At 40.9% G+C, this 25,437-nt stretch overlaps 1 protein-coding gene across 3 annotated transcripts in view; it reads left to right on the forward strand.

Moving 5' to 3' along the window:
- The first annotated feature begins 5,646 nt into the window (after positions 1-5,646).
- The window catches only part of si:dkeyp-121d4.3, a 183,855-nt gene continuing 164,064 nt past the window's right edge, over positions 5,647-25,437 (forward strand). For 2 of the 3 annotated variants that reach the window (XM_034185486.1, XM_034185485.1), the window contains exons 1-4: positions 5,647-6,542; positions 13,163-13,213; positions 21,169-21,356; positions 24,144-24,186. In XM_034185486.1, the coding sequence (XP_034041377.1) occupies positions 5,874-6,542; positions 13,163-13,213; positions 21,169-21,356; positions 24,144-24,186 (951 nt within the window). In that variant the 5' untranslated portion in view covers positions 5,647-5,873. The remainder of the gene's footprint in view (positions 6,543-13,162; positions 13,214-21,168; positions 21,357-24,143; positions 24,187-25,437) is intronic. The other variant, XM_034185484.1, reaches the window with a different exon arrangement.

Consider the following 25,437-nt stretch of genomic DNA (forward strand, 5'->3'; position numbering starts at 1 on the left):
AGACAAGAGACACATAATGACTAAGGATAATGATCCATTTATTTCTGCCTAGGAGCTCTGTCTAGATACATTTAATTATAATAACTCTGCTAACCACCCCTTCGAATCTGAAAATGATCCTGATACCTTCTTCAGTGAGAATATTGTGAGACAGTGCAAATATTTTACAGAAGAACAATTCAAAAATTATAAAATCAATGATGAAGATTTTTCAATTATACATTTCAACAGCAGAAGTCTTTCTCATAATCTGTCCACTATTAATGATTGTTTGAAAACATCCAAAAAAAGTTTTTCAGTTATTGCAATTTCAGAAACATGGTTAAATGAGGATAATAAAGATCTGGTATATCTTGATGGTTATGAATTGTTCCTGGTTAATAGGCAGACGAGAAGGGGCGGAGGCGTTGCATTGTTTGTAAGGTCAGATTATAACTGTAAACTCATTAACAACATGTCATTTACAGTGGACAACATCATGGAATGTGTTACCATAGAAATTACATCTATAAACTCCAAAAACATAGTTGTTACTTGTATTTACAGAGCTCCTGGGACAAATATTGACACCTTTGAAGACGTTATCTTAGGAATGTACAACAAAATCAACAGAATTAAGCATTTATTTGTCTGTGGAGATTTCAATATAGATTTTTTAAACCCTCACAATTATTCACAAATCACCTCATTTATAAACACCTTGTACTGTTTAGGACTGTTTCCAACCATCATTCATCCTAGCAGAATAACTATGGACTCAACAACTCTCATTGACAATATTTTAACTAACGCTATATCCGGTAATCTTAGTGGGGGACTACTGGTCAGTGATATCAGTGATCACTTGCCAGTTTTCTCAGTTTTTGCATTGGAGGGTTGTTGTAAGTATCGAAGCAATACCAAATTCATGAGTAGAAAAGTAACACCTGAAACAATTGAAAATTTAAGGGAGGATTTATCAAGTCAGAATTGGTCGGATGTTTTGTTGATGATGTTGACAGGTCATATGATGCTTTCATTTCCATTTTTTCCAGTTTGTATAATAAACACTGTCCATTTGTTGACAAAATATACAAAAATCAATACAGCAGTAAACCATGGATAACTAAGGGGCTTCAGAGGGCATGTACGAGGTCTGTTAGAAAAGTATCCGACCTTATTATTTTTTAAAAAAACCATATGGATTTGAATCACGTGTGATTGCGTCAGACAAGCTTGAACCCTCGTGCGCATGCATGAGTTTTTTTCATGCCTGTTGGTTGCGTCATTCGCCTGTGAGCAGGCTTTGAGTGAGGTGTGGTCCACCCCTCTCGTCTATTTTTTATTGCGAATAAATGTCTGAACGATTTGGAGCTTTGCTGCATCAATTTTTTTCCAGAAACTGTGAGAGACCTCCAGGTGGACACCGTTCGAAAAATTAATATGGCTTTCAGGGACGATTTTATGGGGATTAAACAGATTACGGGGTGTTTACTGCCGCTTTAAGGACGGCCCACAACTGCTGAGAGCGCAGCACGCTCCCAGCCCCCATCGACAGGCTGACACCCCGCTGGACCAACCAGATCATTTCCAACGTGAAGCCTTTGTTGATCCGGGACCTCGTCTGACTTTCACAAAAAGGCAGAAGATGTGGACATCAGCTCTTTTTCCGGCACATTCCACCGTTACATGAGTTTTTTTCATGGAAAGAAAAGCGGAGGGACGCGTCACGGAGCCGTTCATTACGCGGGACAAAACCACCTCGGTGTTGGTCTCTTAGGACAGCTTTCAGGTGGATTTCAGACGGATTCTGGTTGCTTTCCAGTCATGTGAATATCCGATTGTGATTGTGCATGAGCTGAACATGCCAGAACATGTCCCGTGAGGCTTCATCACGGCGTTGCTTTGCGCCGAGCGGCTGCACCGCGACGCGCGGTGGAGCAGCTTCTCTTTCCATGACAAGAACTCCTGTAACAGTGAAATGTGCCGTTCATTTTTAAACTGGACGCTGTCTTGATCCGGTATGTCATCTGACTAGCATAGGAATTGTGAAAAGACGTGGACATCAGCACTTTTTCCGGCACATTCCACCGTTACAGGAGTTTTTTTCATGGAAAGAAAAGTGGAGGGACGCGCCACGGAGCCGTTCATTACGCGGGACAAAACCACCTCGGTGTTGGTCTCTCAGGACGGCTTTCAGGTGGATTTCAGATGGATTCCGGTTGCTTTCCAACTGTGTGAATGTCCGATTGTGATTGTGCATGAGCTGGACATGCCAGAACATGTCCCGTGAGGCTTCATCACGGCGTTGCTTTGCGCCGAGTGGCTGCACCGCGACGCGCGGAACTCCTCCGCACGTCTGTCTTAATGTGCAAAGTGATACAAGTATGAATTGACTGAAGAAACGCAGCTGTGCCTTGTATATTGTTTTGTAATATGTCTGTGTGCAATAAATTCAGGCGCAGAGTGGGCGGGCCCTTCAGAGCTGACTAATGGACAGTCAGCTGTCCATCAGTCCCCCTTCTTTGAGAGGTCACGCTGGCTCTCCCTGATCAGGAAATGAAAGTCAGTCTCCTGCGTGATCATTCTTTGTGTTTAGTTACTGAGTTGCTTTTTTTACAGATTTAAACTCTGACAGCCACATCTTATCGTGGAAGAGATCTTCCTGCAGCATCTAGAGAGGTTCTGACCTTGGTGTGAGGCCATAAAATTTGGATTCTCCTGTTCTGGGGAAGTTCAGATTCTGACGTGAAGCAATTATGATGTCATGTAATTCATAGTGACCAAAATTTAACTGATAAACAACCAAGGGCTCCTTTGAAGAACTCTGAGTTACCATTCTGTTGTGGTGTGGGCCACAGTGTGGAGACCCACGGGGGATGTCTCCAGCTTATCTCCAGATGGACTCAGGAATTTCTCAGTTGGGAGTGAAAATACAGTCTGTCCTCAGTTCAAAACCTCAAGTTTTTTTTGAGAAAGCATTAATGTATTTATTTAATTACGGTGAAGCAAGCCCATGCACTACAAAAGGTTGGGCATGAACTAGAACTGTACTGACCCCAAGAAAGATCTAAGGGTGGAGACATCTGTTGGTGGTGGCATCTTGTGGACGGCATCTACTTTGGGGCCTTTTGAAATACCATCATGTGAGAAGATATGCCCCAGGTTTTCAACACTGGGTTGAGCAAAGGTGCATTTCTTTCGCCCTGTCATTGAGCTGACGAGTAACCCACGGAGGTGGTTGAAATGATCAACCACGTCTTTTCCACCACCAGTATGTCATCCAGATAGACCGCAACGCCTGGGAGATCTAGTGTGAGTTTCTCCAAGATCTCCTGGAAGTAACCAGGTGCTGACTTAATACCGAATGGGAGTCTTTGCTGCAGGGGTGGTGGCCAAGTGGTTAATGTGCTTGGTTTCAGTGCAGAAGGTTCCAGGTTCAATTCCCACCCCTGCCACATTTCTCCATGTAATGTGGCGTTGCATCAGGAAGGGCATCCGGCATAAAACCTATTCCAATTCAACATGCAGATCCACCTTGGATTTGCTGTGGCGACCCTAAGTGCAAACAAGGGAGTAGCCGAAGGGACTTACTTACTAGTCTTTGCTGCAGTAGTACTCCACGATGTGTACTGAGAGCTAGTCTTCTTTGAATCTGGGGTGTCAGCTTAATTTGGTTGTAAGCATCCGCTAGGTCTATCTTTGTGTAGCCATATCCTCCACCCAACTTCTGCATGAGTACCTCTGGGAGAGGAATAGGTTGCCAATGCAATTCTAACTGGTCATTGACGCCAGTACAGTAGTCCCCCAGACTCGAATCTTAGGCTTTAGCTGGCCTGGTAGACTTGCCTTGCGATGTGGAACCCCAGTTGTGCTGAAGTCATTGAACTGTATCGGCTTCCAGACTCCTTTGGCAATGCCTTCATCATAGGCCTTGGATAGGTCATCTCTGATTGCAAATAGAACTGGGCATGGTTTGCAAAAGATTGGTGTTGCATCGGGCTTGAATTTCACATCCAGTTCAAAATCCTTGAGGTATCCCAGTTCTGGTTTGAAGAGATCTGAAAATTCATTGCATAGCTTCTGGCACTCCTGTTGAAGTGCCGTGACTGAATCAGCAGATGAGACATGCAACATCTCTGGAACTTGCAACGTTCCCCAAACTGGCTTCAATTTGACAGATTTAATAGCCAGGGCTGATTGCAGAGCCAAATCCAGACTGCTTCCCAGCATATACTTGTAGATGGCATGTTTTCCCAGAATGTTGAGATCTGACATCTTGGTAACTGTATAATTGATGTCTGCGTTGATTCCGCTAACTGGATTTTCTGTAACTGCAGTGAACGTCCCAATCACTGGTAGCTCATGATTGGTTGCTGACTTGTAGTGGTATGTAACATCAGTCAGTTTTGGCTTTCCAAGTTGCTGCCAGACTGGCGCAGAGATCAAATTCCCTGGGTTGCCACTGTCAAGTTCCATACTGAACTTCTGCTTCTGGATAGTGATGGGCACTTCTAACTTGGATGTAACCAAATGGATGTTAAGTTCTGTGTTGATTGCCACTGGTCGGATGATCTTGGTGCTTGCTGTCAATTTGTTCTGGTAAATCTTCTTGTGACAGAAGCAGAGGTAAACAAGCATGGGGAAATTCAGACGCGGCAGCACAGCACCACACTTTTGGAGCAAGGAGGAAACCAAGTACTTCATTAGTATTGTGAAAGACATGAAAATAATGACTTTTATTGACGGTAGAAAGTACCGAGATAGCAACATTTACAAGAAGGTGGCCGAAACGTTACGCGAAGCAGGATTTGCACGAACGCCAGACCAAATCAAGCACTGTTGGAAGACGTGCATCGCTGTTTAGATGGGGATATTCCAAATGATACCAATGACCATGTATACAGGAGTAACTCTGTCTGCTTAAGCATGTAAATGGGTTATTCCTAATGTGTGTGTGTGTGTGTGTGTGTGTGTGTATTGGTACTATATGATGAACAAAAGTGGATGGATAACAAAAGTCATGATGGATAATACAGAAATAGTGGATTTAAAAAAAAAAATAGTTGCACTAAAAGAATAAAACACTACTTGACTAGCGACAGGAGAGTTAGTTTTGTCTGCAATGACATTTATGACACAGCTATATGAGCTTCAGCCTAATGTAAGTAATAAAGCTTGTAGCAACAACACCTAAAGCTCCAAAATTATGCACAAGTAGACCTATTAAATGTCTTAAAATAGTTCGACCAAGACAAACCTTAACATGTGGTTACACATGTTGAGTTAATAAGCCACTTATTATTATTATTATTGTTGTTGTTGTTATTATTACTATTATCTTTGACTCTTCAGATTATTGTTCATTACTTTCCATTTCAGTCATACTCACAGGTGACACGTTCGTCCACAGCCTTTGATCTGACGATTTGCAGTTTATAGCTGCAGATGGAAGGTAGTTTTTAACAAAATTACAAAGAATAAAGTTGCGTGTGCCTCATTAAAGAGCAATAGAAAAAGCGTTCAGGAGCGGGACATGGGAGTGGTAATATGGCGGCCGTTTTGCTTCAAAAATATTGGCCAATGAGCGATCCAGTATGTGGCGGCGCTATTGTACCACTGAAACTGGTTGCAGACCACCAAAACACCAGAAGAAGAAGAAAAAGAAAACGCATTTTCCTGCCGCACGTTACTCGCGTCATTATTTGTTGCTGTTTCGTGTAATGTGACATAGTTCGTGTACTTTACGAAATCAGCGAGTCTTTGAAATAAGAACGAGGAGCACTGACTAGTAAATATCAGCAGAAGTCGTGTTTTGCGTTGTTGATTTGTTAGCTAGCTGGGTTAGGCTTATTGGCCGCGGCCTGTGAGTTAGCTTTTAGCTTAGTTTCTGCATGGAGCGCGGAATGTGTCCGCCGCGAGGACCTTCACCCAGTGACGGGCCTCCTTTTGACGAGGGGTCTCCTTTTGACGAGGGACCTCCGCCGTTCTGGGGTCCACTGCCGCCAAGAGGTTGGCATGGAGAATGGGGACCACCTCCACCTGGAGGCTGGGGACCAAGAGGACCTCCGCCACCAGGCTGGGGACCAAGAGGACCTCCGCGACGAGGCTGGGGACCAAGAGGGCCACCTCCACCCGGCTGGGGACCAAGAGGGCCACCTCCACCCGGCTGGGGACCAAGAGGGCCACCTCCACCCGGCTGGGGACCAAGAGGCCCACCGCCACCAGGCTGGGGGCCTCACCCAGATAACTGGGGGGTGCCTCCTGTTGATTGGGGACCACATCCTGATGATTGGGGTCTCCCTCCTGAGGACTGGGGACCCAATGGTCCCTTGCCTCCTCCAGAATGGGGTTTCCCAGAGGGTCCTGGTTGGGGTCCAGAAGGACCTCTGCAGCCATGGGGGCCTGATCCTGGACCTGCTGGTCTTCCACCCCTGCCACCACCACCTCCTGTTGGGATTGCTCCGGATCCTCCAGTATTGGGGCAGATTGGTGTGCCCCCCCCAGGTGATGTTGCACCATTTGGTTTCCCGTCGTGTTTACCTCCAGGCTGGACTGGAGAGGTGAGTTTTGTCCATTTCATTTTAACGTCTCTCCTTCAGGTGTATTTGGGTCACAGAAACCAATTGTCATGTTCAATCAATCAAATCCTTTACCGATAATCATCGTTGAGATTAAAAATCTCTTTTCCAAGAGCGATCTGGTCAGGAGGGCAGTACAGACATTTAGGTTAAGTTTTGATATGACATGTTTATTCGTGCCTGGTAATCTCCATATATGTTCCATATACTGTTTGTATATTATATACTTATTCCTAGCTATTCTTACTTTCTACTTTTTTAATATGGTTTTCTAGCTACTAATAATTTTCTATACTTTTCTGATATCATGATAACTACATATAATAAAAGTCCTACAAAATAATATAATATACTTTTACCCTGTCCCTTATACATAAGTTACTATATATGATCACTACTTTTAATATAGGGCAGTCACTAGCCCCTAAATACCAAGGTGATGGACTCTTACCCTAGTCCCTTAAACAAGGGTTTAAATATCATGATGGTACGTATGATACGTATAAGAGGGGGCAGTCAGTAGCCCGGCAAACCAAGGTGATGGACTCATACCGTCGTCCCTTAAAGGAGGGTATACCTCTTATTTCCAACTCGTCCTCTAATTATGGCGTTACATCCCCAAACCCTACCTTGGTAGGAAGGGATGTGATTGATGCTATACAGGACACTAAAGTTTGTAAATGTGGTAGCAGTAAATGTAAAACTTACAAATACATAGTAGAAGGAAATAACTTCAGAAGTAACACCACAGGTAGACAATATGAGGTCAGCTCACGTGAAACATGCAACACAAAAAATATAATTTACCTGATTAGCTGCAAAAAATGTGGTATTGAATACGTAGAAACTAGCCAAACCCTTTGGAGTGGAATGAATAATCATAGACAGAGGCTTAATAAAATGTGATTTATTTTTATACCAACACTTTTGCTCATATGGTCATAATGTAGATGACATAGAGGTTATGCCTATAGAGGAAGTATTTTTTGAAGAGGATGAATGCCTTAGCTTAGTCTCTAAACTAGGGCTGAAACTATTAATTGGGTAATTCGATTAGAAAAAATGTTCGAGGCAAATTCTTTGCCTCAAAGCTTCGTTTAAGGCTGTAGTACATATGCCAGGCCTGTAGGTGGCACTGTAATGCTCCTACAGAAAACCGAGAAGAAGACCGTAGAGCATGCCCATAACTAATGTAAGCGCTAATCAATGCAGCAGGTGATGCTACAAGTTTACAAAGCCGCATGCTGAGTAAAATAAAGCCTTTTAAGACAAAGGGTCTGTGCCGATCGTCTGAAACGGACTTATTATGCATTTAAAGTGAAGCATTGTGTTTATATATTTTTAAAACGTGGTTTGCTCCACTGGCTGCTCTCCAGGAAGCGCACTTTAAATTAATCATGTTTAACTATTCAAAAAAAATGCCTATATTCAGATTTGCTAAGAGTTTTATCAACAAGCTGTAGCGTTAATTTATCAGTGCAGCCGTTGTGGAAATGTCGAACTCCACAGCCGTTTTTTCAAAGGCTTTGTTATTCGCCAAGTATCCACAGAAAACAAGGAATTTGACTTCGGTTTGAGCTGCTCTGTACGGCATGTAGAAATATACACTAAACACTAAATAAATCACAGTAATAAAAAGTGCAAATGAAATATGCAATAAGAAAAAAAAAAAGAATGTCCTCTCCGCAGACTGATTTCACAGAGCGCCTGGGCTTATGGTTTGGCAAAGCTCCAAAACTTAATAATGTGAAAAATAAATAATTACCTGGGAAAACAGAGAGAGGGAACATCCTAAACTTAAAAAATCTACATGATGGCACAGCGACATTGTGCCATTGCTTAGGGAGAGCCCTGCCACTACTGATATTGTTTAAAAACACAAAGGTACTTTTTATCCGATTAATCGATAAAATAATTGATAGAATACTCGATTCCAAAAATATTTGATAGCTGCAGCCCTACTCTAAATGATTACAAAGGGAGGAATACTGGTACAGAGAACTAGCTACAATTTATCCGTATGGGCCTAATGACAATGTCAAAAAACTAGGTAATGTTTCTAAAAAAGATATTGAAAATATTGTTATATGGACATATTTTAACAAAAAAAACGTAAGTTCAAAAAATGATCAGGTAAGTGCAGTAGACAACATGCAACTACAAAGAGATTTAGAACTTAGATTAAAAGAACTAGTTAACAATAGGGATGGGTATCGAGAACCGGTTCCTTTCAGGTATCGTTAAGAAATGATTCGATCCACCGACATCAATAAGCTTTGTGCTTAATGATTCTGTTATCGGTCCTTCAGAGTGGCCGTTGTTTTGGGGGGTGTTTGTCAGGAAAATGATAATTTGTCTACATTGATTACAGACCCTGCAGCGGGTCCGTAATCAACTTTTCTGCAGCGCTTGCTTTGAACCTTGAGCCAATTGAAACAGTGGTTTGCAGATTGAAGCAATGCTTCGATCTATTACTTTGTTTATTCTTTCTTTCTTTCACTTAATTTTCCCCCGCTAAAACCCTAAAGAGCATACGTCTGTGAGTATTATTTACCTTTTTTATGTTAAACGGACCTGTTATGGTCTTCTGAAACAGATGATAGATGTATTTTATAACTTAAAAACAGGAGCGATGCTAACGCGTTAGCATGTCTATGGCATTTTCAATGTTAAAAGTTAGCATTAAGCAGTTGCAGCTCTCATCACATTCGGGTGCATTTGTTTTCATATTGTAATATTTCTTAAATTTATTTTTGCTTATATATTAATAATCTAATGATTATTATATACAATTTTAGAGAAAGAGACAAAAAGAACCTGAATAGAAACACAAGAGAAAATATAAAAGCAACTAACAATGAACATACATAAATAAATAAATAAATACATACATACAGAAATAAATAAGTGTTTCCTGTGAACACCTAGTGACTCTTACACCTCCACTTCATCCCTGTCTTATTTAAGTGTAATGACAGTTTGTTTCAGTCAAACCATATTTTCAGTTTGTTAATTTTTTCAATGATTTCCTCCAGAACTATCTGCCAAGCTGGAAAACTGCTGCATCCTAGTAAGAGCAGAATACTACTGGAATGAATTTGAATAAGGAAAGTAGTTTTTTCTCACCTAAATGTATGCTGCACTTACTGTAGTTTATTGTCTGGAATAGTCCCAGATTGCATTTCAGAGCTTATAGAATTGAAACATTTTCGTGTGGGTGGTGTTGGGGGGTAATTTTGGGTTTCAGCTTTTTTTGTTTTTCATCACTTTCATCCCTGAATATGTCAATCGTGAGTCACTTTTGTGCGGATTAAAGTTACTAACTGGAACTCCTGTCTTGTTGCGAGAAAGAAACGAGAATCGTCCTCCAGCTCCAAACGCTGGGCGGCTCTCTGCCGAGTCAAGTTAGAATGATAGAATCCAGTCTGAATTAATAACTTCAAAGCGAAACACCGTTTTATTTTTATTTATGTCCAGAGATCAAGGATACAGTGACCAATTTCTATTTATTTACTTTAAGACTCAGTGAAATACATAGAAAACCTGTAAAGCCTACTTTTAGTACAAAATTCACGAGGTATCAATAAGGGAATCGATAAGGAATCGGATCGATTAGCAGAATCGATAATGGCGTCGATATCGATAAAATCTTATCAATACCCATCCCTAGTTAACAATTACAATAGACCTGGGTTAGTACATGAACTTAATACATTAATTTTTTTGGTTTTACAACGAAAACGTGGCATCCTGATAGCTTTAGCAAATACTATACTTTTAGAACAAAAATTACCTAATTATATTCCACTCGTCATAAAAGATTTAGCTAGCTTTAGGTTAGGTTTTAAAAAATGGAAAAAACTACAATAACCAAAGATGATGATAATCTTTCTTGAAAATTCCTTTTCACAACAAAGGCATTGAAATGATCAAACTATCACAGATTCTACATAGCAAACCAATCCAAAAAAACTATACCAAATTTCATCTGTGATAACCCCCCCGTTATATACTAAATCAATAGCTGGTAAAGTTTTTAATTTCAAACAAAGCATAAAAAATTTAGACTTTGAATTAGGTACTATAAACCTTAGCTGTGATTGCGACTCGTCTAATTTCAAATACGAGCCAACAGGACATATAATAACCGGTAATCTCAGAATAATTGAGAACAGGAAGCATAGAAAATTACTTAGTAAAGGACCATCATTTAGAGAACAAAATAATATTAACTGGTACACAAACCTCATAATAGTAAAAAAAAAAAAAAAGAAAAAAAAAAGTCCATTAAGGATTACAAAAAAAAAACACCGTTGGGCTAAAAAAGAAAAGTAGATACTAGAACATTGGATGAATGGGAAGGTAGAGTATTAGAAACAGTTCAAATTAAGATAGATAGACTTAGGAATAAAGGAAAAATCCATATAAAAAACATGTACTGTCAGACAAGGTTTGCCTAGAATATCTAAATAACTTTGAAAGTTTTGTTTTAGTACCAGAAGATAAAGCCAGCAACAATATCCTAATAGTTTGCAAAAAATATTACTTAGATGTAGTTTTAAAAGAACTCAACACTAGTGATGGGACTAACCCACAAACATATATGTCTTATAATAATCACGTAAAAGATGTTACAAAACACCAAGAATTTATGACTAAATATAACATTAAAATTACTACCTAACTCTCATACTTAGATATAGAGCATGGGTTAAAGTTCTCCGTCACCACGACGGATTTCCGTCATTTGGAAAATGTAACCACGCATACGCTTGTGCACGTGGTGTCATGCATGTTTTTGGGCAAAAATATGATAGTCTCACTGTCAAAGCAATATCCCATTCTGCGCTAATCAAAACAGCAGTGTCAGCGTGTATGGTGCTGCACTGGGGAGGAAATGACTGTGAATTTTCCTTCCTCTCCACTCTGTTTACTGCTTGCCATGAGCCACGGTCCTTCTCCCTGTCTTCATGGGAACATTGGCAGACACTCCCCAAGTAGAGCAGGGCGTGGCTTTGCTTTGAACCAATGAAGCAATGATCCAACTCTGCTTCGATGGTTTGTCGCTTTATCTTCCCCCACTAAAACCCTAAAGAGCATATGTCTGAGAGTAATATTTCCCTTTTTTATATTAAACCGACCTGTTATGGTCTTCTAAAACAGTTGATAGATGTATTTTATAACTTTAAAACACGACTGATGCTAACGCATTAGCATGTCTGTGGTGTATCCATGTTAAAGTTAGCATTTAGCTGTTCGCATCTCAGCGCAGTTTGTGTGCATGTTTTCTGTATAATAAATAATTAATGGCTTAGTGTTTGTTGTCATAAGTGTCAAATGTATTACGAATTGTTATTCATTTATTTTTATTTATATATTATTAATAATAATAATCAGAAGAATCAGAATCGCCTTTATTGTCATTGTAATTTGCATTACAACAAGATTTGAGTGCAACTCCAAAAAGGTGCTTTCCGTGGTGCGAGTAATTTTTAGCCAAATAAAAGATAGTGAAATTTAACGGTAAATTATTCAGAGTATATGCACAACTGCCAGCTGGTGGCTAATAGAAGTTCCTATTTGGCCACCAGGTGGCAACCTACAGCCAATACGGCTTACCACACTTCACTCAAACCTACAGAGGCCCCTTTACTCTGTTATGGGAGCAAATTCTCAAGTTTCATGAAAATCATAGGAAGTTGCCAATTTACCATATTTGGCCTTTTCGTGACGTGGTGAAAATGTGCACAGTTACAAAAAATAGCGATTTGCAGCACCACCTATGGGCTGCACCCTGAGTCAGGCGCCAAAATTTCCACGTTTTTGGGGAGTCCATACCCGATAGCCTAAGAGGAATTAAAATCCATTTGGCTCACTCTGGGCGCATGGAAATATGAGCATTCAAAAAAAAAAATTGTGATTTTATCATTTTGGCTCATTTTGACCTCAAATTTCCAGGACCTCCTAAAAAAAAAAAAAAAAAAAAGCTGACCCAATCAAACATAAAAGAAAAATGATTTTTGTTCATTTCTAACATATACTAGTGTCTGCTGCAAATGGAAAAGCACATCAGACACATCAGATGCACAATGATGCCTCACATTCACACAAATACACTCACACACAGATGTCAGGGTGCTGCCATGCAAGGCACCCAGTACACACCGGGAGCAACTAGGGGATTAAGGACCTTGCCCAAGGGCCCTCAGTGATTTTCCGGTGAGGGTGGGGTTTGAACCGCGGATCCTCTGGTCTCAAGCCCAACACTTAACCGCTAGACCATCACCTCTCCACATAAACAACAACGCGCAGCGTTGTTATTCCATTGTCTGGGGAGAACCCTGTTTATCAAAATGAGTGACTCAAATGCAAAGTGTTTTCAGTTGTTTGGATTGCTCTCTGGGACATCCTGATAATTTGTGGCATCCACAAGAGACTACTGGACATCATAGCCATCCTATACGCAGATACTGGGAGTGCTGTTATGTGACATTTAACAGTGATTATTGATTGATCAGGTTATTTTTTGTTGCCGTTATGGCGCCATGGTGCTGCACTGGTCAGTCTTGGTTGATTTTACTTTTGTGTGTTTTCCTTCTTAGCCCATTGTGGAGGAGGTGATGGTCAATCCACCACCGGATCAACCTGAGTGGGTGAGTCCAGACCAACTTTGATGGCTCAAGGGTTTTCCCGTCATGCAGTCTGGTCCATAAGTATTTGGCAGACACACAATTTTTGGAATGCTGTCACAACAGTGAAGCTAAAATGAAAGTCAAGTTTTTTATGATACTGTCATCTTTCAGATATAATTTCATGAGTTTTAGCAAAAAAAAAATCACATCATGAAACAAGGCAAATGGCAGACTTTACCCCATTCATGCAACTAGTGCAATATAACAAAACAATTTTATATACTCATCACTCATCTTCCACTGCTTATCCGGGTTTGGGTCGCGGGGGCAACAGCTCCAGCAGGGGACCACAGGCTTCCCTTTCCTGGGCCACATTGACCACCTCTGACTGGGTGATCTTGAGGTGTTCCCAGGCCAGTATGGCGATATAATCTCACCACCTAGTCCTGGGTCTTTCCAGGGGGCATCCTTACCAGATGCCTGAACCACCTCAGCTGGCTTCTTTCAACGCGACGGAGCAGCGACTCTACACTGAGCTCCCCACGGATGACTGAAATTTTCACCTTATCTCTAAGGGAGACACCAACCACCCTCCTAATTTTGAGACTTTTTGTTCCAGGAGATGCTGAAAATCTATCATTAGTTAAAAAAATTCATTTGGTTTCTGGGATCCCATGGGGCCCAAGACCCCGGCTCCTGGGGGCCTATGCCCCCGAGAGCCCCTGCAAATGTTCCTTGGATTTCACAATTTTTATTTCACAGCCTTGCCTTATGTTAATGAGACCCAAACTAATGCTCTCAGTGGTGTTCTCTTCCAGGCATCCTTTCACGTTCCAAAATTTTATTAAACAATCTGGTTAGAAACTCCACTGCCATCTCTCCAAGACATTTCCATGCCTCCACTGCAGGGGTGCCCAAGTTTGGTCCTCGAGATCTACCTTCCTGACACTCTTCGTTGTCTCCCTGTTCCAACACACCTGAATCCAAAAAAAGACTCGTTAAGCTGGGCAGGCACTGGGGAATTTCACCGGGGGTTGAAATACATTTTTTAACCTACTTGCACTGGTGCTAGTAACAAAAAATTACTTGCACCAAAAAAAAAAAAAAAATTACTTGCACAACCAAAAGTCACTATCACACCGGCCCACTTCGAGTTGCTTCCTGTTGCATCATGACGACGCAGGAATGTCTGCGTCAGGTGCGCGCTGCAGACAGACTGTGCACTCTTATTTCTCTTCTTGTTTATATTTGTTCTTGTGCTGAGCTGCAGGTCTGCGCTCTGAGTTCTGTTATAGTTTATCTTTCCTTCTGTGACCGCGAAATGCGCACGTGCGTGCGAGCGAACCGTCCGTGAGTAAATGTGGAGATGTCTGGAGTTATACTTCATGTGGACATGTCCTGTCTCTGGCAATCAGTCTGTGAGCAGGACTTATGTCCTTTTTTTTAACACAGTGATGAGCGGAGAGCAAGGAACTAACTGCCTGCAGCCAGACAGTTTTTTGTTTTTCTTTTAACTGTTCACATGTGCGCGCGTGAGCGAACAGTCCATGAGTGGACTGGAGATGTCTGGACTTTTTACTGGATGAGGACATGTCCTGTCTCTGGCACTCAGTCTGTGAACAGGACTTAGGGATTTTATTTAAACACTTTTGTGAGAGTCTTCTCACAAAAGTGTTTAAATAAGCAAGGAGGAGCAGCTGCTGCAATCAGCATTTTTTTTTTCTGTGCTCTTTTTTGAGTGTGTAGTTTTGCTGCATTGTGTACACGGTATAAAAACAATCCTGCGTGATTTATACTTCAGGAACAATGGAACACAGCAGGAATCATAAATCGGCGTCGGGTAATGTTGTCTTGTGAGGGTGTGGCTTCCAGTCAGGCTGAGTACCGTCCTGTTGCTCTGACTTGCGCTGAAACCACTGAATTCTGCGTTGAGCACAGGACGCAAACAAAAATGAAACATGTTTAATTTTGGGCGTCCGATTTGCTTCATCTTTTGCGCCCCTCGTGCTGTTGTGGCACCGAGCTGCATCGTCTCGGCACTGAGTTGCTTCCACGTGGCGTCGTCATGACGACACATGACACAACTGGGAGCAGCCCCAGTGTGAAATGGGCTGAAGCAACTTTAAGCAGGTCTGGTGTGGTTATGACAGAGTCACTTTAGCACAGAGTCACAGTAGCAGCGGCAGACAGCCTTTTTTTTTCCACGTGTGTGCACAAAAGAATCGTCACAGCAACTCGCTCCGTGTGTGAGAGTCATAAAACACAGTGAAGATGAAGACAACACACTGGAAATAGTTTTTTTTCCTTATTTATTTCTTTATTGGTTCATTCTACTGGTGCTTATAGTTGATAAAACTTGGAAAAAGTTACTTGCACCAGTGCTAGTGCAGTATAAAATTCTGTGCACTGCTCAAATAATACGTGCACAAACTAGCACATGGACGTGAAACACCTCTAGTTTGGAACTATGCCATTTCCGTTCCAACCCTCTAGCCTTCTGCCTAAGATCACGCAAATAATTGTTGAACCAAGGTGTCTGTGCTTTGGGAAGGCGTGGCTTTAATAGAGGAGGCGCAATCTTATCAAGTGTGGTTTTTAGCACTAAATTCAGGCTATCTGCAAGACTTGTCTACTGACTGAAATTTCATCAAGCTTGAAGTTAGGATTTCAGGTAGTCTCACTTCGAGTTCAGTCAAAGTTGAAGGTTTAATTCGTCGCCGCAATGATAGGCAAGGTTTTTGGTCCATTAAATGCGGCAGCGTAATTGTAAACCTAATAAGAGAGTGGTCAGACACCGCTGATGAAGAGGCAGGATGTCAATATTTGTGACAGCAAGGCCACGTGCAAGAACCAAATCCAGAGTATTACCACTGATATGAGTTGAACCATGAATGAACTGCCGAAATCCTAGTGCATCCATGATTTCTATAAATGATTTACCAAGGGGATGAGAGGACTTATTATTATTGATATGAATGTTGAAGTCACCAATAATCAAAATGTTGTCTGCACTAGTTGAAAGACTAGAGATGAACGCGCCAAATTCATCTAAAAAAAAAAATCAGAATATGGGCCAGGAGGCCTATAGACAGTGACAATATAACATAGCTGATTTCCAGTTTTATGACCTTGAGAGTACTTAGCATCATGGGCATAACGGAGAATCAGATGCTCAAATGAATTATATTTATGACCCCCCACAGTTAATAAAGTAAACCTGGATTTATAAATAAAAGCAACACCCCCGCCTTTCCTCACATCACGTGAAACTTGACTAAAAGTGTACGCCGGTGGGCAGGTCTCATTCAGAGGAAGGACAGCTGTGGATTTAAGCCAGGTTTCACATAACCCAATCATATCCAGGCGATGATCCACAATTAAGTCATTCACCAGCAATGACTTCAGAGACAATGATCTGATGTTAATGACCCAAACTAAGGATCTCGGTGGGATCACCAGATTTTAACGAAGTCATGCGGAAGTTCAGCCCCTCAGCAGCCAGTGACGCAGCATGTTTCAGCGGCTGGAGGAGCTCAGGTGAAACACCGCGTCTGCGAGCCCGCAGACGACAGCACCGGCGTAAAAACTCCGCAGCCCGGCGAGAGGCAGCAGCAGGAAACTGCGGCACAAACGGGCACAGCTTTAGCGGAGCTGGTCCGGTCATCGGTGAGGACAGTCCAGGAGCAGCCTCTCGTGCGCAGCATGCGCTCCCACGCCCAAAAATATCATCCATCCCACAGGAGGCGAGGATCAGACCCTCTAGTGAAGGCTGCCAGGTAAAACTTAAATTTCACTGATGCACCGCTCTGCTTTCCGCGCCTTATAAAGTGTCTCCTCCGGAGAGGAGCACAAGGAAAACGGAGCAGGTGGAGCGGGACGTCCGCGAGCACAGGTGGCAGAGCAGGGCGGGGCCCTCCCAGCCCGGACCCAGACGACAGCAGTGGCTCATAAAGAGCATTAATGTTCAAGAGACTGACGATTATACACAAGCAAGGCCGAGGTGTCCCGGCAGAACACACAAAGCAAAAACACAGCTACAAATAACAAAAAACTCGACGAGCGGTAGAGACAGGCCTGGCTACAGTGCTGAAAAGAAACCTGGGGTTGTTCTTATTTTCTTCAATTAGTGATGAGTAGTAAGATGTCCTAGCTTTACGGAGGGCTTTTTTATGGAGCAACAGACTCTTTTTCCAGGCTAAGTGAAGATCTTCTAAATTAGTGAGACACCATTTCCTCTCCAACTTACGGGTTATCTGCTTTAAGCTGCGAGTTTGTGAGTTATACCACAGAGTCAGGCACTTCTGATTGAAGGCTCTTTTTTTCAGAGGAGCTACAGCATCCAAAGTTGTGCTCAATGAGGATGTAAAACTATTGACCTTTCCGAAAGACTTTTACTGTAATGAAACTTATTCCCCATTGCTGGGTAGTCCGTTAAAGTAAATGTTATTAAGAAATGATCAGACAGAAGGGGGTTTTCAGGGAATACTGTTAAGTCTTCAATTTCCATACCATAAGTCAGAACAAGATCTAAAGTATGGTTAAAGTGGTGGGTGGACTCATTTACATTTTGAGCGAAGCCAATTGAGTCTAATAATAGATTAAATGCAGTGTTGAGGCTGTCATTCTCAGCATCTATGTGGATGTTAAAATCGCCCACTATAATTATCTTATCTGAGCTAAGCACTAAGTCAGACAAAAGGTCTGAAAATTCACAGAGAAACTCACAGTAACGACCAGGTGGACGATAGATAACAACAAATTAAACTGGTTTTTGGGACTTCCAATTTGGATGGACAAGACTAAGAGTCAAGCTTTCAAATGAATTAAAGCTCTGTCTGGGTCTTTGATTAATTAATAAGCTGGAGTGGAAGATTGCTGCTAATCCTCCCCCTCGGCCCATGCTACGAGCATTCTGACAGTTAGTGTGACTCGGGGGTGTTGACTCATTTAAACTAACATATTCATCCTGCTGTAACCAGGTTTCTGTAAGGCAGAATAAATCAATATGTTGATCAATTATTATATAATTTACTAACAGGGACTTAGAAGAGAGAGACCTAATGTTTAATAGACCACATTTAACTGTTTTAGTCTGTGGTGCAGTTGAAGGTGCTATATTATTCTTTCTTTTTGAATTTTTAAAAATGCTTTTTAAAAATTGATTCTTGGACATTTTGGATAGATTCAGAATCGTAATAAATAAGAATCGTGATTCGGACGTGAATCCTTTTTTTTTCCCCGGCACCCCTTAATGCGCACTGTGAGAGGTTGGGGTAAATCAGCTCATAGACGCTTGTAGCGCGATACCCTCACGATGGCTGACCAGAATATCAAACAGGTTTGATTTTTATCCGACCATACGATTGCCGATTGTGAGGTGGTCGTGAGAGGTTAAAAGCAGCTCGTTACTCCATGTATACTACATGATGCAGGATGCACAATTAAGCTGAAACTCGGCATGATCCAAAAAATTCTTGCATGAGTGAAAAATCGGCTGAAAAAGGGCCAAAACTTGCACAGTGTAAGCCCAGCTTTAGCAGGCTTTTAGTGAGCCTTTCATTGGATTCAGGTGTGTTGGAGCCAGTAGACAACTAAGAGTGCCAGGAAGGTAGATCTCAAGGACCGAACTTGGGCACCCCTGCTCCACTGTAATGTCATCTGCACCAACTGTCTTTCAACTCTTCGTCCTCTTCATAGCTGCCCTCACTTCATCCTTACTAATCTCTTGCCCTTCCTAATTTACTCTCACCACATCATCCAGCCTTTTCTCTTGCTCTCATTTTCTTCATTCATCAACTCCTCCAAATATTCCCTCTACCTTCTCAACACACTCTCCTCGCTTGTCAGCACATTGCCATCTCCATCTCTTTTACCATCCTAACCTGCTGCACATCCTTTCCGGCTCTGTCCCTTTGTCTGGCCAATCGGTACAAGTCCTTTTCTCCTTCCTTACTATTCTAGTTCTGTACAGCTCGCTAAATGCCTTTTCTTTAGCACACGTCTCTTGATGGTTCTGGAGCCCCCTTCCATCTGATCAGCAAGCAGACATGATGAAGAAAATTCAAAGAGGCAGCGTATGTTTCTGTGTTAATTAACAGTACTGTAATGCTGCTTGTGTGACTGTCAGGGAGCCAGATGTTGAGCTATGATCAGTATCCCTTCCCTCATTCATATACCTTATCACATGTCTGTTTACGTGTCATGTCCCTCGTATCTGTATCAGATGCAGATACGAGGGACATGATACAGGGAGTGATGCATAAACAGACATATAATAAGATATTTCTCACATATTACAACAAAAATAAAGAAGAATAATCATAGACACGAATCATGTAGAACAAATAATGCCGGTAAATCGATATGTAAATTATGGAATGTTCTTATGTCTCTATATAAAGTCATGAGTGTCCTCTTCACTTACTTCTTGGTGTCTCACTGACTTCAGTATGAGACTCAAGTTCTCCCTGCTAGGGAGGCTACAACTCTCTCACCTAGATCAGACATCTTGGTTGAATGAAATGATCAGGATCCTTCACTTGTCATCAGGGTGACACAAAATGGGGGTGTGTCATTGGTGGGGCTGAGAAATGGGGGCTCCTGATTGAGTGAAAAGCGGGGCGATACAAAGCCTGGTATTTTCAGTGTCTTTTTTTGTATCACCCTGATTTTATCGCCACAGATTCCGGGACAGTAGAATTGACAGGAAAAGTGTAGGATTTATCAGCCCTATTTTTTTCTTGTATGGCATGAGGGTTGATTTTATAGGGCAGATTTTTGTTGTAATATGTGATAAGAGTTTCCATTGCTGTTTATCACAGTTGTGGACAGACGACTGACTGCAAATCACAACTCCGTACATTACTGCTCTTATGTAAAACTGTCTTAATGAGGGAGAAAGCACAAACAATGGACAAGAAGGTCAGTCTTGTGATGACTTTGATGCACTTGCTGATGTAATATGCTTTTACATTGTTTTTGTGGTCATGTCTCCAACGAAAAGAGTTAAGATTTAGTCTGATAAACCAGTGTAGGCCTGCATACAGGAAAAAGAAACTTGCTTTTAAACAGGGAGTAGCCTCTGACCTGCAGATAGCAACTAATGAGCTGAAAATTGAAATTAGAAAGAAAAATAATAATACAATAACATGGTTTTGGACATCTAACTCAGGCGAATATCTGTCATTTTGGGCGACTGGGCATGAACGTGGAGCCTCTGAAAATGCATACCGCACGACAACAGTATGTTATTTGCATTATTATCACTTTTTACTGAGGTACACAACACGTAATGCGTACATATAAAGTTGGCTCACTTTAACTTTTGTCGTGTCAGCTGGCGTGCGCTGCTCTCCAAATTCAGCAGTGCATCCTCATCAAGCTGGCTGCTTTGGCTGCTGTTCATTGTCGTACTATCCATGAGAAAATCATCCGGGATATCCATATTTTGACCAACATTTTGATAATCATTTATGTTCAGTTAGTCGCCTGATGAAGGTTCAAGACATGCTGGAAGGATTTAATTTCAATGCCTCTGGATCCCATGGGAAGAGTTACAGAACTTGGCAGAGTGTGGGATGAGCTCCTTAGTCTGCTGCCATTGTGACCCGGACCGGGATGAGTGGCAGAAAATTAATTAATGAATTAACAAAATTACAGCAAAGGATTTTTTTTTCTTTTTCTTTTTTTTTTTGCAATTTCGCTCTGAAAATGGGTTGCAAAATAAAGTTTACAGCAATCCAGTATGGACAGTTTTGCTCTGATTGGCACATTATGTGACCCTGAAAACTCTGCATTTTAATGGAAAGGTGCATGTTGACCGCAGAGGGTGCACTGCATGTGTATTTTCTGAAAACACAGGTGAGCAAAGTTTGAAATGATTTTTGCAGTTGGATCACATAGGTTTGATCGGACATCTGATAATGAGCCGTGACTTCCAGGCTTCACTTTAACCATAATATTTAAATTGTTTCCAGATCAAAGCGTTGATTTCAGCACCACCAAATGAAACGATTCCTGAGGAGACAAAGAATAAAAAAACTGATCAGCATTCTGCGGTCATTAAAACACCAGCCTCCAAGCCTAAAGGTGCCTCTGACTCCACCAAACCCAAGCCTGCACCTGCCAAGCCACTTGGCCTGCTGGGAAAACGAACCTTTGAAAAGTAAGTGCCAGAGCAGTCAAGATACGAGAACTCACCCCTCTGCACCCATGGCCTCCTTTACAATGTCTTTAAACCCCTTCTTTTCTTCCTGCATCTGTGGGAGCATTGTCTGTTCTGCAGATGAATTTCTGTCACACTAATTTTTTGTTCATTTTGGGGATGACATTGTGATTGTCAGTCAGCTATTGTACAATAGAGTCAGTCATCCAGTTGCCCAACTCCAGTTTACACATAATGAGTGTTTTCCATGTGTGCAGTGACCAGAATATTTGAACAAGTTGCATAAGGCAGAAAAAACCATTCAATGAGGTGCCAAACATTTATTCAAGGGCAAGGAAATTTAAAGGGCATATTTTTAGAAATTTTCATAGGCCATGGGCCAGCATGGTCCCACGTGCCCCCCTCAACCCTATAAATTTGGTATTATTAGGGAGCTTTGGATGTCTAGATTACAAAAATAACTGGTAACAGTAAAAAAAAAAAATACTGGGCCTTACTATGACAACACTGTCATTAACGGCCCTATTACGGAATACAAAACTGTCAAAGAACACCTGCGAGTACCAGAAGAGACCACACATGAAGTAGGTCAAGTATGTGATTACAACCTTGGACATGGGGGGTTTATATGAAGGCATTTCCTCTGATCTGAACAAGAAAGCTGTGCACATAATTCAAAATGTAATCTATTCTATATAAGGACACCTTTCATTTGGTGTCTTATATGTCCCATTTGCTTAAAAGATGATGATTTGGTAAATCTTTATGTTTTGTGGAACAAAATATCAGATGTCATAATCAGACATTTTCTTTTGGCTCGGGTGGGTCAATAAAAGTGCTCATATAGTGAGGCCCAGTATTTTTACTGTTACCAGTTGTTACCCAAGGCCATCAAATATGGCCATCGAGTAAAACTTTGCGTCCGTCTGTCCGTCCACCCATCTGTGCTCAGCTTAGTTTCAGTCCTATTTGTGGTGCTGGTGTAGCACTAGTACAAATAATTTCTAAGTATTAAAACTGTAGCTATCATGGGCTAAATCAGAAGTCTAGGAATGATTTCTGGAGCTGGTGGTCAGCAATTAATAACAGATTTGATGTGTAAAGCTCTTTGAGCGTCTGATGCAGATGGAAAAGTGCTTTTCCATCTGCATCAGATGCTCAAAGCGCTTTACAAACAATGCCTCACATTCACCCAATGGCAGGCTGCTGCCATGCAAGGTGCCCGCTGCCCACCAGGAGCAACTAGGGGATTAAGGACCTTGCCCAAGGCAAGGTCCTTGGCACAGTTTGAAGTGAGTTTTATTTGTTTCAGAGGGCTTCATACCTATTAAAATTCACCAGAATATACAATATTTCACTTGCTTTTTAAAAAAAAATTTTTGGCGAGATCCCCCAGACCCCCAGAATCAAGACTACACCCCACCCCACCACAGTTTTATGTACCTTTATGTTCAGGTTTTGCATTCTTTTTATGCTTTGTCTGTCTCTCTTTATAGGCTATTTAGAATAGATTTGTATGCTGTGTAATGTGTTTATTGTATTTGTTGAGGAAAAAACAGTGTGCCCCCACTACGCCACATTTTGGGGAATTGCTGGCATTGATTTTTGCCAGGAAAAAATTTCAGTCAGATGAAAATTTATTGCTTTAACCCATGGAATAATGATTAAAGCTGAATTCTGTTATAGGTAAATAGATAAAGAAAATAGTTTAAGGCATTAAATTATTGGTTGCCCTTAATTGTGTCTTTAGGAAGTAAAAAATGTCTTACCTTGAACCTTTATGTATCTTGCCATCTTTTTCTGTCTTGTCATAAATGGTGAAAATACAAAGTTTTCAGACAGCAAATCTTTAAACTGTACCGGGTTGTACACCCAAGATGATTATATTTTACAGATTCAATATAATGTTATGTCGAATCAAATAACTTCTATGGTTGAGTGTATTCAGACAGGAATGCAGATTGGGTTGAACAGGACAGTCAGGTGCTTAACAGTTGAGCACATGGTATGCAACATTGTATGGTCTTACATAAAAGGCTATTTTTGGGGGTAATTTTCAGTTCAACTTTAGAAAAATGGTACCAGTTTGTTCCCCATGTCACGAGGATTCAGAATATATATAGTTTTTAGGGCTACATATTATAGTTTGGGTGTTTATCCCGGACAGACAGACAGAAGTAGCCCTTTATGTATATTGATAAATGGCATTGTTGACATCTTGCTGATCCTCCATCAGGCATGGCTCATTGTTTTGCAGGTAGGTGGCCATTTCCTGTAGATTATTTCTTGCAGTAATGGTTAAAGCTGAATTCTGTAATAGATAAATAAGAAAGGGAATAGAATAAAGTATTAAATTATTGGTTGCCCAGTAACCATAAAAGATAAACAGATAAAGAGAATAGATTAAAGCATTACTGGTTGCCCAGAACTTTTAAAAAATGGTTCCAGTTTGTTCCCCATGTCATGAGTATTCAGAATATATATAGTTTTTAGGGCTACATATTATAGTTTGGGAGTTTATCCCAGACAGACAGAATTAACCCTTTATGTATATAGATTTTGTAAAAACCTGCGAGAAATAAACACTTCTAAAACTGGAAATGCTGTTTATGGTACTGGATAACACTTGTGGAGTGATTTACAAGACATCTAGCAGATGTTAGCATGGTGATGTCACTTCCAGGTCGAGTTACCTGCTAACCGCTTAGTTTGTGTTTAAACATAAACTTTTTGTCATGTATTATGTAAAATATGGTGAGAAATAAATACTTCTCTGTTTGTCCTCAGACCTCCTCCAGGCAGGTCAACGGGGATCATCTCCTTCATCGGGGTAAGGATAGTTGAAAATGAAATTGCCTGATGATGTGAACAGATCATAATTTCATTCAGAGAAATGTTTTTGGAATGTGTGCCTGAAGCTGAATAAATCTGATCTTCAAATGGTTCAGTGTGTCGGGGGAGATAAAACGTATGCGTATATATGTGTGTGTGTGTGTGTGTGTGTGTGTGTGTGTGTGTGTGTGTATATATATATATATATATATGCAGTGGTGGGCACAATTCTGATAACATAATTATCAAAGATAATGTTTTCATTATCGGATTATCTTTTTAGATAACTTTAAAAACCATTTATCGGACCAATTATCTTCCGATTAATTTTTGTCCGGTAACTTTTAGACCGATAAAGTAAACAAAGCTGAACAGCGATAAGCATTTTTAAAATTTTAAATCAGTTCAGCACCTACCTGTTAAAAGTTTTGTAACAGATGGACAGTTATACCCTCTGCTAACAGAAGAGAGCTGCTTCTATGAAAAGCATCTCTATTCTCTGCAGACAAAGGAGAAGTGGCCAAAAAAAAAAAAAAAAAAATTTCCTTTAACACCATACCGATATGCTGGCAATATCATCTAAGTCATCCAGAGGCATACATTTTTAACTTATGGTTCAAATTTTAACCAAACTAATTTTGGACAAGTTATTTAAAATTACTGTCATGTCTGAAGTTTTATAAAGTGAAAATATCAGATAATAGTTTTAGTTTTAAAGTAATGTGCTAATTTTTAAGGTTTTGTGAGCACATGCTGTGCCCAGCAGTGCATTATGGGTAGGATGATGTAATCTCAGTACGATCACGACAGGACAGTTGCATTTCAGACACTCTGTTCAGGCTCCACGGATAACAGCATTAAACTCTAGTGCCTAAAATGTTTGTGAATATATTCTCTGGGTTTATAGATGTTGTTATTGTATTTGCGTTTGTTAAATTGCACGCATTTTAAATGTAGCACACAGGGATTATCTGGAATTTTGTTTTCAAGGCCTCTACTGCCATCTACTGGCCAGTAGTGTTCATGCCAGTATTCGCCCTAAGTACTAAGTTTCTGGGCACCAAATCAACTTTTTGGCTTTGCAAATGGCTTTTTTTTTTTTTTACAAATAAAGTTTAAAAACAAAACAAAACAACAGCAAAAAAAATAAAATAAAATAACATTACAAGACAGCTCTGCGGTGTTTGCACAGGCACAGTGCGAGCGGTTGGATGCTTGTAGCTTTTCAGCAGGAGGATAACCTCACGAC

The sequence above is a fragment of the Thalassophryne amazonica genome, chromosome 13, assembly GCF_902500255.1.
Source record: "Thalassophryne amazonica chromosome 13, fThaAma1.1, whole genome shotgun sequence".
NCBI classification, from domain to species: Eukaryota; Metazoa; Chordata; class Actinopteri; order Batrachoidiformes; family Batrachoididae; genus Thalassophryne; species Thalassophryne amazonica.